At 44.1% G+C, this 16,020-nt stretch overlaps 4 protein-coding genes across 4 annotated transcripts; 1 reads left to right on the plus strand and 3 right to left on the minus strand.

Annotated features, from left to right (window-relative positions):
• Positions 1-679: 679 nt before the first annotated feature.
• Positions 680-5,183, minus strand: C922_03209 (hypothetical protein; the record flags this gene model as incomplete). Its single annotated transcript, XM_008818801.1, has 5 exons — positions 680-869; positions 1,033-1,511; positions 1,614-1,877; positions 2,026-2,375; positions 2,585-5,183. The coding sequence occupies 5 exons, from the start codon at positions 5,181-5,183 to the stop codon at positions 680-682; spliced, it is 3,882 nt and encodes a 1,293-aa protein (XP_008817023.1).
• A 2,827-nt stretch (positions 5,184-8,010) lies between these two features.
• Positions 8,011-9,312, minus strand: C922_03210 (hypothetical protein; the record flags this gene model as incomplete). Its single annotated transcript, XM_008818802.1, has 1 exon — positions 8,011-9,312. One exon carries the CDS (start codon positions 9,310-9,312, stop codon positions 8,011-8,013), a length of 1,302 nt encoding a protein of 433 aa, XP_008817024.1.
• Positions 9,313-10,040: 728 nt separating this feature from the next.
• C922_03211 (hypothetical protein) lies at positions 10,041-11,957 on the plus strand (the record flags this gene model as incomplete). The annotated part of the gene is made up of 1 exon (XM_008818803.1): positions 10,041-11,957. The coding sequence occupies one exon, from the start codon at positions 10,041-10,043 to the stop codon at positions 11,955-11,957; it is 1,917 nt and encodes a 638-aa protein (XP_008817025.1).
• A 348-nt stretch (positions 11,958-12,305) lies between these two features.
• C922_03212 (hypothetical protein) lies at positions 12,306-14,032 on the minus strand (the record flags this gene model as incomplete). The annotated part of the gene is made up of 3 exons (XM_008818804.1): positions 12,306-12,711; positions 12,917-13,111; positions 13,173-14,032. The coding sequence occupies 3 exons, from the start codon at positions 14,030-14,032 to the stop codon at positions 12,306-12,308; spliced, it is 1,461 nt and encodes a 486-aa protein (XP_008817026.1).
• Positions 14,033-16,020: the final 1,988 nt, after the last annotated feature.

The following is a 16,020-nucleotide window of genomic DNA, read 5'->3' on the forward strand; positions in this document are numbered from 1 at the left end:
AGAACAAAGTCACTGTAGCGAACTTCCTACTTGTTAATACATGTGCTAAATTACTAATCATGATGACAGATCTTGATGCGTACAATTTCGCTTAAAAAAAAAATAAAAATTCGAATGGGTAAGCTCCTACTTCTCCTGGTCCTTTTACCACCAGCCAACGGAGCCACAAGCTAGCCATCCACCCATGTGAAGCTCCTCTTTAAATATCCCGGGGTTCGTGCAACTGAAAAAGTTCTTCACTGCGGCATGTGTTCAGCTCGAGGCGCCTTCCCTCTGCGTACTTCGCTACACATGTCATTTGAAGTGTTCGGTTGCCCATTTCAAATGCCCACCTTTACAACGTTATCATATCACCCCCTTATGGATGCTCCTTTTCAAGCCAATTCACACGCTGATCTGTTATCACGCCTCAGCGAAGCAGGCGTGGATAGGAACCACGGCTACCCACTCCATCGCAACATTTCCCTCAAGATTTGAGCCCTCCCCAATATGTTTCCCCTTCGTTTCAACGCAATAGAATGTACAGAATGACAAGGTGAGAAGGGGCCCCCTCTCCCCCAAAAAAAAAAAAAAAAAAAAAAAAAGGACACCCCCGCGCGGGGGCAGCTCAATTTCATACCGCGTCAGGATAACATATTCCGCGACAGTTTTCTCCACTTTTTTCTCCCCTTTGCGCTCCTCACCTGATATGATTAATGTACTTATTCTTCAATAAGGGCGACTTCATCAGGTTGTCCAGGGAGGGCTTACTTATCACTTCGTTATTTTTCATGATAGTGTTTACCTCTTCGAGGAAACTCAGACATGTTTCGTCGTTCTGGAAGTTTAGCAGTCTTGTCAGGGTGGATAGGCCGACCTTGATACTGGTCCTGCAAAGATAAAAAGACAGGGCATGGGGGGGAAGGGTCATAAGTGGTGGCCGCCATCCGATAGTGACATGGATCAATGAGGACGCAGTTCATACAAATAGGGAAGCGGCGAGCTGTGGAGACCCCCACTCATAAGGCATTCACCCACAAGGGCTCCACTTACATGCATATATTTATCAGTGCCAGGAGCCTGTACTTAGGCAGGAACAAAACGATCAGATAATTGGTCAGATAGGGCATCCTAACAGCGTCCTTCTTCTCACCTCCACCTTCGAGGCATTCTTCCACCTCCTCAGCTTTCATTTCACTGTGCTGTTTCACGAACTCGGTTAGCAAATCCATGTTGACACTCAAATCTCGGTTCTCGCTCAATCCCATCAGATTAGGTAGATAAGTCAAAATATGGTTATTAATAAATACTCTCCTGTATATATAGAGATGGTTTGCCTCATCGTTTAAGGGAGCCACCATGTTGATGTTTACTAAATACATCTTATTCTTGATGCACTCATTTAGGTAGTAACACAGTTGCACGTTCTGATGATTCTTCTCCTCGTCGCTCAGCGTTAGGTATTCGACGAGGAACTCCTGGTGCATGTTCTGAAGGGTCAGATAAATGAGCTTGTAGCAGAGGAATTCGACCTGCGAGAAGGGGGGATTTGCGGTGAACAAATGAGTTAGCGGTGAGGCTACGGCTTGGCGGTCGATCGAGCCAACATAGCGACCAACGAGAACCCTCCGTACCTTGGACTTCTTTATGTTCAGCCGCTGGTACAACTCAAACAGCTTGTTGATACACTGCAGGAATTGGAAAAGGTCATTGTTCACGATACAGATCCTGATGTTCGTCTCGTATATATTGACCACATCGTCGTGGAAAATGTTCTGGATGTTCATGTCTTGCCGCATCGATCTGAACTGCTCGTTGATATACTTATAGTTCCTGTCTTGGTTGTACTTTTGCAGGACGTATGCGTAGGTGCACTTAAGTACGGAGAAGTTTCTCACCTGGGGAGCGGCGACAAAGAAAACATAACAGGTATGCAGAGTTATAAAACACAACGACATGTTCAAGGTTGAACGGGCGGAAGGGCCAATTGGCACAGCGAGGACAATCTCCGATGCGCCCTCCCCGCCTAGGATCATGTCTCATTACATTTTTCCGTTCCGGGAGGGACGTCAATCTGAAGAAAAATTTCTGGATGCTTTTACACGAACCCACAAAATTCTTATTCTTGTAGCAGCTGGAGAAGTTGTATTTGTCAAGCAGCTTCTCCAGGGTGTTGTAATCACTGTGATCCACGTCATGCGCTCCGTTGTAATCAATGTAAAATGAGTTATCGGACTGTTCATTCTTTTTCCCTTTGGAGACATTCCCATACTTCTCCAATCTCCTATCCCGACTCTCGATTTCCTCTGCGCTTAACTTCTTCTTCTTGTCACTGAAATTGAGGCCGTACTCCATGTCGTTGTCCTCGTCGTTCATCGCGTACCGCTTTTTCGCTTCTGCAGGGAAGGGGGGGGGGAAGAGAAAACATGGAGCAGTAGAACGCGGGAAGGGCATACCTCACGGGTGATGCACCACAGATGATGTACAACAGGTGATACACAACATATAACGTGCCACGGGTTACTGGCCCCCATCTGCGGCCCCACTATCGCACAAGCCTCCTCCCCGCAACAAACGCTCGAATATAGAAAAAAAAAGGAATTACTTCTACGCGTGAAAAAGAGCATGTCCATGGAGAAGATATCCTCCTTCGTTGGCATCACGTTGAACCTCCAAAACCACGTGTTCGTAGCTCTCTTCCTGTTCCATGCTACTAGTCTGCTTATGAACTCTTTCAACATTCTTGCAAAATTGGCGTTCTTGCATTCTTCCTTGAATTCCTCCTGTATGTTATTTATATACATCTTAAAGGTGTCACACTTTTTCAGTCCATCGGAGGGTTCCTCCTCCGCGCTTGTCCTGTGAGCCCTGGCAACATGCGGGTACCTACTACCGCTGCTGAGGATGCCACTGCCGAGGTTACCACTGCCAACGTTGTCACTGCTGAGGTTATCCTGGTCGTAACCCCCATCCTTGTAGAGACCCCGACTGCCCCTGTCCAGCTCCTCGCCGTCCCGAATGCCATCCTTATGCATTCTGTACCTGCCACTCACGTCTTTCCTGATGGTGCTCTGATTTGTCGAGCGACCTGTGTCGTTAACATGTTTATAAAGTCGGCGATCCCTGTTCTCATGCTTCCCCACTTGCTGCCGCTCCTCCACGTCGCTGCCTTCATCGTGCCCCCTACGATTCTCGTCATACCTCTGCTCAACGCCTGGCACGAACGGCTCCTTGCCGTTCCCTCCCTGATGACCCATTCCCCCAAGGCGATTACTGCTCGTGTCATAATTCGCTTTGATATTCATTCCGTTTGGGAACAAATGAGACTCCCGCTCGCTGCCATACAAGGAGTAACGAGTATTGCCATACGACTTCGGATCATTTCCGTTAATGTCTCTTCCGTGAGGCATGCCGCTGACACTGTTAAAGCCTGATGTACCATTCCTTTTGTACTTGTTGCTGAGCTCACTTTCATCGTTCGCTTTCACCGCTTGACTGCTAAGGTGATAGTCATTGTTGCTTCCTCTTGTCTCGTCTCCACCTGCGTAACTGGCAACCACGTCGTGGTTTAATCCATCGTGTGCGTTATTTCCTCTTGCTCCGTTGGCATACCCCATGGGGCCCTGGTTTATCGGAATCCCCTCGGTGATGTCATTCCTGCCTGTGGCATCACCGCTGAAGGGGCTACTCGCATCATTACGAACGCGCTGCTGATCATACGGGAACATATGAACAAAGTTGTTTCCTGCAACGTGACTTGGATCCTTCATCATAACTGCACTGGGGGGATACAAACCAGTCTGCACCTTCCGATCATTGTTCCTATCCTCACCACCTAAACGCCTACCATCGGCCACTTCATGATTGGCAGTCCTGCGGCTAGGGTCATTACCAGCCCTGCCATACATTTGAAATAATTTATTTTTCGATTTGTTCAAGGTAAAGCTTATTTTCTTTTTCGCCTCATAATTAAAGGGATAATCGTTGCTATTTTTACTGCCGTTAATTATGCCATTGTTAGGCTCTCCACCGGTTCCACTGCTCTGTTCATCATAAGTGTAATTATTCATTTTTTTACTCTTGTTTAACTTCTTCATCTCTTCAATCGAGTCAATCATATTGTTAATTTTTTCCACTTTAAAATTGTAGACATCGTTTTGGTTGGCTCCACCCTCCATGTCAGTGGAGTCATTCCCTTGCTTCGCCTTAACACCACTGTTTGCAGAGTTACTCCCTTCTACGGTGCCGCTCATATGGTGTTCCGCACTATCAACCTCACCAGAGTTCAGTTTAGACAAATCGCCCAACTTCTCATGGTCACTTAGGGGCAAATTAATATTCCCAATATTTAACGATCCCAAATTCATACTCTGTAAATTTACCTTCTGATTAAGTAGAAATTCTTGGAGATTTGTCTCTTGTTGATAATAGGACAAATTTGAAGAGACACAATTATTTATCTGTTTAATTGATTCTTTTGACGACAAAATAGCATTTTTAACTAACAGGAAGTACCTACTTAACGTTATAAAAATGTACTTTTTCGATTCCATGGAGGCTTCCTTTTCTGGGTACCCTAATTTTAGATAATGATAAAACACGTGGAAGTAGTATATCTCCTTCACCTTATTGATGTACATCTCTACATACTTATCATCGTTATTTACGTTACTAGATGGTGGGTCCATATCCTTGTCATTCTTCTTCGCCTCCTCTTCATGGACCTCTTTGGACATAGCACTACTGTTGTTTGCTTTACCTCCACCCCTCATGTTGGTACAATCCTTCACGTGACTGTAACTTGTGCTATCTCCGCAGCAGTTAAAATTAGAGAAATAATTCTCACTTTTACTGTAAACGTAGTTACCGCTCTGATAGTTTGCGTAACTTCCAAAGGAGTTGCCACCCCCTTGGTACCCACCCATTTGGTAAGCCATATTTTGATAACCTCCACCTGCGTAGCTATTTTGATAACCATTTGGATAACCACTGTGGGAATTATTCAATGCGCCAAAATTCTGTAGACTACTTAGCCCACTTCCTGGAGGGCCGTACCCTCCATAAGTGGAATTATTATACAGGTACTTGTTTCCTTCCTTTGGACTTGCTTCATACACATTGCCACCCTTTCCTGAAGTGCTGAATGACACGCCGTCGTTTTTTCCTCCCTCCTTTTGGCTACCACCTCTGTTCGCCTCGCTCATCCTTTGGCACCAAGAGGGAGATATATGTGGACACGTTTCTGCTCGTCACTTATCACACGGAATGAGGGTGCAGGAACAAACTAGATGATGTGCCTCCATACGCACAGAAACAGGACTTAAATCTATCCAAGGGGCATAAAACGAGAGCAACTTCACAGAAAGTGCTACTGTATATATATGCTTTGTCAACGTGGCGAAATCACTGCCGGGCTTTGCAACCCCTGTGGGCCCTGCACTCGAAACGCTATGCACACAAGGCAGTAGCTGCTTCGCCGTATATAAGGGACACACAAACACGTGCTACATCATCGTATTCTTATCCGCACGTGCATGTATATATCCTCACACGGTCATATGCGCCCCTATGTAAAAACTCTCTCAAACTCGCTGAAACTTTCTCAAATATCTCGAACTTTCTCGAATTCTCTCAAATCCTGTACAGTACCCCGCGCAACGCGAACTCATGCACACGGGGCGCATTCGCAGAACTCCCAACTTTTCTAATTGCCCATGGAATTCTTCATGAGGCAAACGTTCGCCCAGGAGCACCGTTAAAATAAATGTAAAAAATCTTAATTCATGAATGAAGTGAAGAGAAACACGGGAGATATATCTTTGTAGTACCCAAATCCGACGCGCCCAAAAGATACGAACTTAAAAATTGGGCGCGAGAACTGGGGACGGCGTAAAACAATGAACGAAGGGGGTTATAGGGGAGCCGCAAACAGAGGGGGAAACGAAGGAGGAAAAGCGTAAAAAACCTAAAAAACGCAAAAAATGTGGAAAGGCAAAAGCGCAAAAACGATTAAACGCATAAAGGAACAACGAATGGGAAGAAAAAATTGCAAATGAAACAGAAGGGATAACAAACCAACACTATGAAAAAAATTAAAAAGAAACGAAAGGAACGGAAGGAACAAAAATTGAAAAATAAGAAGAGAAACGAAAAAAATATTTTTTAATTGCCTAACAGGAATGCTATGCAAAAGAAAAAAAAAAAAAAAAAAAGCGCTACATAAAGAAGGGCCATGAAAAATAAGTATACCCTTCTGCTAATTTGGCCAAAGCATGACCAAAAAAAGTACCAGCATAGAGACATCGCCAGATCGTTTTAACGTGTATTTGGCCTATCAACCGTCTTTGTGTATATGCAGTCATATCTTTATGAGAGCGTACACCCAGCAGAACATCGCTTTGATCGAAATGTCAATGCACCTGGCACCTTTGCGTTGGCAGTTACAGCGACAGTTGTTTGGCCGTGTAAGTTACCCATGTACGTATGCAGCGCATGCGCACATACCTGCGCGCGCCTACATTTGCATACATAGCACAAACGTCTACGTGTGTACCCGAGGATACACAGACCTACTACTCACATGTACGTTTTAATGCTTACCCCCATGTTTCTACATTGTTGCAAAGGAGGGCCACGTCTCTCATGGTAGTTCGTATGTCTCCATTCCGGGATTACTGAATTGAGGAGAACTCCCCACATCGTCTCGAAATCCTTTCCATAAGCGGTGTGCGCGAAGAAGGTGCCATGGAAGGATTACAACAAACCGTTCCATCCCGCAATTTTCGCCCATTCTCCTACGTTTTCCCATTTTGTGAAAGTGTGTGCCTTATAAAGAATGTCCAACTCTCCTTTTCTCACTTTTCCCCCCTGTACCAGCTGTATACCTACTTCGATGAATGCGTGTGATTGTTCTGGTTTCGTCTGGCTTGGGGTCTACAACGGGGGTTCCCCTCCTGCCTGCAGTGGGCATCGCCTGTAAGGACATGAAACCTACTCCCCCTGTACATATACCGAATGGTAAGTAGGAACCCTGGCACACACCATGATCTTAATTTTTTTTCTTCTCTTTTTCTCATTAATGTGTATCCGCTGAAGACCCACTCATGAACACGCAGCACTTACAAAATTGAAACTCATTTTAGTGCGTGTGCAAATTGATAATATCGCCAAATACGGCAATTTTTTTCCCACGTCAACAGTTGTTGCGATAATATATGCATTTTCATCTCTCATTCTTTCGCTTCCAACAATCGGTTAAGTTGTCCAAACAGATGCCTCCCCCCATCCCCAACGTGCTACACCATCCGTTAGAAACCATTCCTGTACGCGCAAGTGCGTAATTTGATGGAGCCATAAAATAGCATACCGTTTGGTATCTGCATAAGGTTTATTGGCGCGCATTTGTTCCTACTGTATGACCTCACATTTTATTACGAAAGTTTGCGTTTATGTATCCCACTACCGCAATGTTAAATATGCAACGCCATGTTGAAAGGTTCATAGTTCAAGGAATACGATACACAGTGTGTAGGTAGTTACTTAGCCAGCTGGCTAGCTCTTTTTTTTTTTTTTTTTTATCCAAATTGTACATGCATTTTTTTTACAGCTATTTGGACCCCTAACTATAGCCTCAAAAGTGCATTAGGCAAAGGTGAGCACTAAATAGAAACACAAAAACAGGGCAATCCCACTTATCCTGTTGTGATGTGTTAACAGCACTGACACCCAAACAAGGGGTAAACCAAAATACGAAGGGAAGAGTGCGAAATGATTGGCCCACTTGTACGTTTATATCGGGAATGTTATCTGTGGGCAGTCCGGATCACACACATATTCTCATGCAATGCGTACCATTTCGGTTGAAATAATTTATGAACTGGTCATGCTAATCGAACCTAATGGTGCATTTTTTTTTTAAATCTGCACTTAATTACCATTTTCACACTTTTTAAGGCGCAAAATGACCGAAATTATTTTACACGTGTGGTTCTTCACTTTTCGCTACGTTTTGCAATACATCTTCCCTACTCTCTAGAGATCCTCATCCATTTCTCTAAGCGAAACGGGTCGTTTATTCCTGAGTGTATCGTTCCAATGTATTTTCTTCGGTTTCGTGTACCCCTGGTGAATTATATACTTCAGCTGGATCTCCGGTTGGGCATTACCTTCGCCGTGTAAATGTTGCAAATCGCTAAAATTTGTAAAAGGCGCATAGTCACTTTTGAAAGAGAGACGTTCCGGCAAATGCAACGTCCTCTCAATCGAATCGTCTATGTCGTAGGTTATCCCAATTGGTGTGTACTTCCCATTCGTGTTTTTCTCCTCATATAATTTATTCATTCTTGTCTCAAATTTTTTGTTTAACAAATACAGTGGCTTCTTTGCAATTTCTGGGTAAAATGTGCATTCCTTCATTTCTCTCGCATCCTTTTCTATCTTGATGTTCTGTAACTTTTTTCTCGTTTTTTCATTAAAATATTTGATGTGAGTATCCAAATCGGCATTTACTAATTGGTCATCCAGGAAGAATATGCTTTTCAATTCCTTTGTCCTTTTTTTAATTTTGATTCCCTTCTTTTTTCGTTCACTATTCAGTTGTTTCAAATAATGCACATAGCTGTAAAACTTGGTGATCACATTTTGTGGATACTTCATCATTCCGTATATACGCCTATCCCTACCGTGTGTGCTAGTCTGTACGAATTGCATCACGACATCAATAAAAACTTCTTTCGTTATAAACTCGCCCACAGGTTGGAACGCGGATACTTCCCGCAGGAGGATTAACAAAAGGGTTGCGAAGGACTTGGTGCAAAAAAATATCTGCCCCTTCGGCGCATTCTCCTTTGCGAAGAATGTGCGATTTTGCTCCTTCTGACTAACGGCATCTTCTCCATTTAACTTAACATGTTCTACCATAAATTTCGCATCATTTTCGTAAATCATCTGAATTACATAGCAGGCATACTTCTTATCGATGTGCCCAACATTGTCCCTGTCAAATAGGAAATACACATTTAAAACGTTCTTGAGGATGGAAATGTCAACCAGCTTTCTACTTATCCGACGGTTTCCCCTTGTTTGTTGTCCCTCCCAGTTAGTTATTATGTCCCCTGGATTTTCCTGGTCAGCTGGAAAGACTGCCTCACCGGCAGTGGCACAATCCCGGTGCATGTCCCTTAATTTAAGGCTTCCGAAATATTTCGCTTCGTCAATGTGAACAGTGCCATTTGTTCCTGTCCCTGCACGGATTTCTCCATTCGGCAGATAACTCCCTGGCGAAGTGGAGCAACCAGGAGAATCAGGCGAGCCGGACGAACCTGAAGAACTCATTCGACTTTCTCTTTTGTTAAATGGACTTAGATAAAAAAAATCACGCGGATAGCAACAATGACAGAGGTACGCTCCGAGCGGATATCTACTCGCCGCTAAATGGACAAAAAAAGTATTCTGCCCTTTTCTTTCCGGCCCTTCGCGAATAAATTTGCCTCATCAAATAATGCCCTCTGAATTCTTCACTAACTTCTTCCTATGCAACTGTTCTGTTATATGTTCAAAAAGAAAAAAAAAAAGTTTATTTGTTCTTCCCTACACGCATGCGCAGATCCTCACGGACGTCCACCTGTCCTGCCGAGTGTGCATTAGCGAATTCTAATTCACCGATGGTGTTAACAAAAACATGACAGTGAAACCCCCCAGATTTGCTGCATTCTCAACGACGTGAATAGTTTACATTACGATCGTTTTGTGTATAATTTTACCCCAGAATTCGTTGTCTCACGGGCGCTTCTGTGCATTTTTCCCTTTCCCGTAAGCGTCAAGGGGTGAAATAAGAGCCAAATGAAAGAATAAAAAAAAAAAAATAAATAAAACCGGCGTGGGGGACCTCGCACTAGGTGAACAAAAAAAAAGCTGAACAGGTCAGAAAAAAAAAAAAAATTCCAAAAATGTGAAGTTGAGGCTGAAGTTGCAAAGATATGGCTACCCAAAAAGTTGTAACTTCAAATGGTGTAACCCTGGCCAAAGTTCAAACGCGCGCAGGTTAGAAAGAATGTAATAAAATGACGTGGCAACACGAGGAAGCTGCCAACAACATGAAGGGGCGAATGCCGATGGACTTCCACGAGTACTGCCAACTGATCGAGAAGAAGGTTAAGCGTATCAGCCCAGACGAAGTAGAAACAGCTAAACTTTTTGAAAAACTGATAACCAAATATAACATAAAAAAGGTGAAAAGAGTCTGCCTCGCAGTGAGAGATGGAGAAGATATTCATTCCCCATCCTCAGATTCTTTCTTTAACGATCACTATGTAGCCAATAAACCGATCATCATAACAAACTTGGGCCACAAAATTGGGAAATGCACACAAACGTACAGCAACAAAAATGTCATTCAACATATAGGGAGCATGAAAGTAAGCATACACATAAGTACCAGCAAATTTCTCAACAACATAGAAAAAAACTTCCGCTACAAATTATCATCTTTAACGAATTTTATACAACTCATTGGAGAAGAAGATCAAAAGAAGAGCAGATTTTCCCTTCGGTATAATGAAGGTGGAAAGGAGGTGTGGCTATTGCTGTGCAAGGCAGGGGAAGGGCAACACAATTTGCCTCCGCACCACCCTACCGTGGAAACTACAACCAAGGGAAGGGACAACCAAATGGATGATAATGAGCAGGAAGGAGTATATGGTGAAAAACGCCATTATTACTATTATAGATCATTGGGGACTAACCAATTTAAGGACGTCTCGAATATCAAAAAAATGAACCACTTCATCAGAGACAGTTTTTTCCTACCTGCACAGATTTACCCCCCGCATGATGAATTTGAGTTTTTCTCCTCCATTTTAAGAATAGGACAAACGAATATCTTCATTTGGCTGCACTATGACATCCCAGATAACTTCCTAATTCAAGTAAAAGGAAGGAAAAAAATTCTACTAATCCCTCCAAAGTTTATAAAATATTTTCAAATCGTGAATTCTTCTTCACCGTATAATCTGTTTCACATTCTGATGGGGAGAAGAAAAAAACTGACTAAACGAGAAAAGGTTGTCAAAAAAATACTCTGCAAGTTTGCCCTCGTGGCGGATTTGTACCAAGGTGACATTTTGTTCATCCCCTCTCTGTGGCTGCACTACGTTTATAACATGCCGGCACACACCTACGTGAAAAGAAAGTACAGGTCATATCACGAGCATTTGCGAGTCGAGACAGAGCAGGAGTCTGTCCAATTTGCTGCGCAAAACGAATGGGAGGAGAAATTCCCCTCAAATTGCCGCAAAATGCTGAACCAATTTACGCCTCTAAAGAGAGGAAGATATGCAGCGGTCATGGAGAGATACCCCCCCCGTGACAAACAGAACAGACACGAAATTAAGTTACTTCCGCAATGGGGCAACATCCCCTTGCGAAACAACAATAACGAAGCGTCTTCAAACAAGCCGAGTGATATAAAGCAGGATGAATTGATACAACACTACAGTCATTTAGAAAATTATCAGCATTTTTTGGAACATCACTTTGGCATTCGTATTAGCGACATAGAGGGGAGGAGCTGTGATGTTGGTTCCCCCCCGGACGGAGCGCCCCACAAAAATAGCCCTGCTGCAATCCTTAGTGAGGCGTGCGAAGGGGGGTCACCTGATACAAAAGAAAACGCCCAACAGGAGAATGAAGCAAATTCTAACGGGGAAATAAAACGAGGACACACGTCTCATCGGCACACTTGCTCCTCTGCTAAGCTAAACATCAGCGTGAATTACTTCTTCAGAAAGAGAAAGGAGCGACTCCTGTTCAGCAAAAAGGACCTATACGGGAACCAAGACATCATTTTGGCTAGCCAGCTGTTTAAGAAAATTCAACATGATATCCAACCACTGCTCGACGCACCTCCCAAGTATAGAAATTTCTACCTGCAGAAGTTACAGGGCATTTTGTACTCCCACCTGGATGATCAGTACGTGTAAATAGGATTCCCTCTAGAGACAGTAGAGGACCGAAAAGAAAAACCACCCATCGGCCAAATAACCAACCACAGACAATTCCCATTAGGGAATATTTTACGGTGGCATATCGGGAGGTGGCGCTTCAAATGGCAAAAAAAAAAAAAAAAAACTTTTATCAAATGGAGAGCCTTCGCTGCACCGGCAGATAGACAGGTTCAAAATGGGGGAAAAAAAATAGGAAAAAAAAATAGGACAAAAAAAAAGGAACAAGTTCAGATGCGAAATGGGGGGGCACCGGAAGGTACACAGCTGCTCCACTGCCCAACTTCCTAACCGCCAACTGCCCAACGCGGTTACTCACCTGTCGGCTCAAAAGTCGAGGTATTTCAACAGCGAAGACGTGTTGCCGCTTCTCCCCCTCTTGGCACACTTACCCTTACCACTCCCACCGTTGGCCGAACAGAGCGTCTCATTCACCATCACATAGTCGTATTCGTACTCATTCACCTGTGCACTGTATTCTTCATGTCTTTCGTCCCCATTAACCGCCTCCAAATCAATATTATCCCTATTGGTACACGTAGACATTTCCCTATTATGTAGGTTAAAGAGGATACCATAACCGATATTTGATATCACCCTCCTGAGCTTGTTATATTTTTCTTTATATGAATGAATTTCTTGATAGAGCCTTGCATTTTCCTTTTCGATCTCCTCCGTGGTGTATTTCAGCATCTCCTTCAGCTCTGTGTACTTTTCTCGCTCGATCAGGACGCTGCACAGGGGGAATAGAAAGGATTACACGCACGATGAAGATGTGGTTCGATCTTCCTCTTTTTATGAAGCGAGAACAGAAGCCTTAGAAATGGCACATGGGGGCACTTTACCCTTCCTCCGCTTCTTCTTTCCCGGGGTACATGCAGACACGTACACTCACGTGTGTTCTCCGTCGACACCGCCGCTTCTCTTGCCCCACTTACATATTCTGCAAATTCCTAATGACACTCAAAAAATCGTCAACCTCCCGCTGATAAAAACTCAAATTCAATTTTGTCTGATTCAGCGCGGTAAGAATATCGGGGCCCGAGTAATTGGAGTACAGGACACTCTTTCGAAACAATTTGGACTTTATTTTTTTTTTTTTTTTTTTTCTTTTTCCGCTTGTACTTTTCATACTGGGGAGGGGGCTCTTCTTTGGTCAATTCGACTTTGCCCGATTTGCAGCTTGAGCGCGACGAGGCTTCGTTTGGCTTCGGTGGGTCCCAAGCAGATGCTTTTGTTGGATCCGATTCGCACAGGTTAGGTGAATCCAATTCGCACAGCTTGGGTGAGTCCATTTGGCATAGTTTCGGCGAGTCCATTTGGCATAGTTTGGACTGATTCAATTCGCCCCCTTCTGGTGCGCCTGACTCATTTTCTGCCCCAACATCACGCACCTCACTTTTCACTATTTTGACACCTCCCTCCACTATGACCTTCTTTGTGGTGCTGTGCGGCATGATGACCTCGTCACCTCCGTTGCTGTGTGGTCCCTTTTGTCCGTTTCGTCCGCTTCTATCACTGCATGCCATACTGCGTAAGCTAGTCATCCCGTTAAGGGACCTGCTCGTGTGGTTACCCTGTCGATCTAGAACGTGGAGTTTCTCTGCACTGTTACTACCTCGCCGTAGGGTCTCGTTGTTGTGCGGCACTTCTTCCCCCTCGTAATTTAAAATGGTTTCCTTGTGTAGCGATTTGATTGGCACTACGTCATTGGGCAGAAGAGTTTGGTCAACGGTGTCTTCTCCCTTCTTGGAAGCCACAACAGAGTCGTCACCAGTTCCGTCTTGATTGTTCCGACTGGGATTGCTCTCATACCTATCTCCATGGTTGGGATCGTTCCTAGCTTGACCCTGTTTATTTGAGTTTTTTTTTTTCTTTTTCCTCGCCTTATTCCCCGTGCTTTTTTGCAACTCGTTCATGGGACTAATGGCAAAAGAACAGGACGGCGACATGGGGGGGTCCTTTTTCTTCCCCTTTATCTCCCCACATGGGGTTCCATGTTCAGTCTTATTCCTGTTGGTCAATTTGACGAAGCGGTTGTTATGTCGCATCATCTAGCTTAGTTGTTTGCGGGGTGGATCCGAGTGAGCAGGAAATAATTCTACATACCTCCAGACACGCTCACGCGCGAACCGGTATACTGGCAATGGTACGCGTACCTGCCTCCTCTCCTTGGTAGGACGAAAGAAATGAACGCCTCCTGGGTTCGGATGGGGAAAGAAAAATCGTAAAGCAATAAGAAAGGGAAGCCCCAGAATATGCCTCTTTTAAAGTCTGGCCGCACAAGATGAAGACAAAGGATTATCCTCCATGTCATGAAAGCACACATGAAGGGAGGTGCAAATTCTTCTGCAAATGCGCAAGGAATTTACTTCGCAATTGCTTCGAGAAGGAAGAACATTTTTTTTGTTGGTCCTCTGGGCGGTGTGTACAATAGGCGCAATTGCAGTGAGTGAGGCAGTGAGTGATGAAGTGAGTGTGGTAGTGAGCGATGTAGTTAGTGTCGTACTGAGCGAGGTAGTCAGCGTGGTTGTATCTCCCTCCTCGTTGGGCTTCAAAAAAGGGAAAATGGACGGAAAAAAAAATACACATATGTACACACGCGTAGGTTTCGACCTTTGCCCGCACGGGATGGTCAGCAAACCTTTTTTGGTGTTGCACAAAATGCAGGTAAGTCCCACATGCGTGCCTTTGCAATTTCGTGCAGCCACAAAATATGTGCGCAATTGTTTCACCGCGGATCTGTTGGACCTGTCGGGGGACTTCTCCTCATTCCTCTGCCTATTGGACTGACTAGCTCTTCACCCCAAACGTTTAAATGGCAAAGGGAGAGATCTCCTACTGGTGCATTTTGCTCTATCTTCACTGTCATACGAAAACAACTATACACCTTTGCCCCCTTCCACCGCGTTTGTTTTCTGCACAAGGGTACAGATGGAAAGAAAAAAAAAAAGAAGAAAAAATGAAAAAAACGAAAAAAATGAAAAAGAAGAAAAAAAAGATAAAAACACCCTTGCCTTATTTCCCCTTTTTCCCCTTCTTATTTCTTTCCCCTCTGAAGATTAATTCGGCTAACCGAAAAGGACGCAGGGGTAAAGAAAGAAAATATATAACAAAATGGATGGTGGGAAAAAAAAGAAAAAATTCACAAACCGAGCTGAACCGGGACAAAGGGGCCTGAACTGAACACACAGTGCCAATCAACCCGAGCCGCCCCCAACGAACGCACGAAGAAAAAATGCCCCAAACGAAACTCACATTACATACAGCAAAAAGGAAAAATAATAAAAAGAAAATAACCCTTTTTTTTTTCTCCTTTACATCCACCAAAAGTTACCCACTTAAAAAGAAAAAATCGTCGAAAAACTGCCATTTTTTTCCTCTTTTTTTAACCCTTCTGGCGTATACAAAAGAAGAAGAGGGCAAACAAGTAGCCCCCCCTCCGAAGAAGAGGAACAGTTTTACTCAACAAGAGAGTAAACATCCGACAGCATTACTGCTTTCACCTTCTGTTTTCCCATCATTTGGGAACCTTTCCCCTGTGGTCCCTTTATGTTTGCCATATCGAGAGGGTATATTTTCACTCCAAGAGGAAGAAACATAAACGGGAGGGTCCTTGGAGAAGGAGGAGGCGCTCGAAATCCGTATCCCCATGCCCAAAGAAAAGAACAGCGCGTTGGGGACTCTGCCCAAACAAAACCCCGTACATTACAACAGACTCTTTTATTTGAATGAGGAGTGAAATGTCTTCTTCCTGGCGAGGGTCCAAATGTACGCCCCTGCACCACCATGCGTGTGAATATAACTAAACGCTACATGGCTGACAGGGGCGCGTGCTTAAGAATCTGACGTCTGGGAAACGTGTGAACTTGAGTGTGCCCTTTTTTTTCTTTTTTTTAGTTATCTCCACTTTGTTCACTTTCTTGTTTTGTCTGCCCCTTTTTTTTGTCGTCCCTTGGTACACCTGTACACTTCGCAAACTGGTACAGTCGTTGCCAGGGGCATCCAAAATTGATGTTTGTGACGAGAGAGGATCCTCCCG

This window comes from Plasmodium inui, assembly GCF_000524495.1.
Source record: "Plasmodium inui San Antonio 1 unplaced genomic scaffold supercont1.13, whole genome shotgun sequence".
NCBI classification, from domain to species: domain Eukaryota; phylum Apicomplexa; class Aconoidasida; order Haemosporida; family Plasmodiidae; genus Plasmodium; species Plasmodium inui.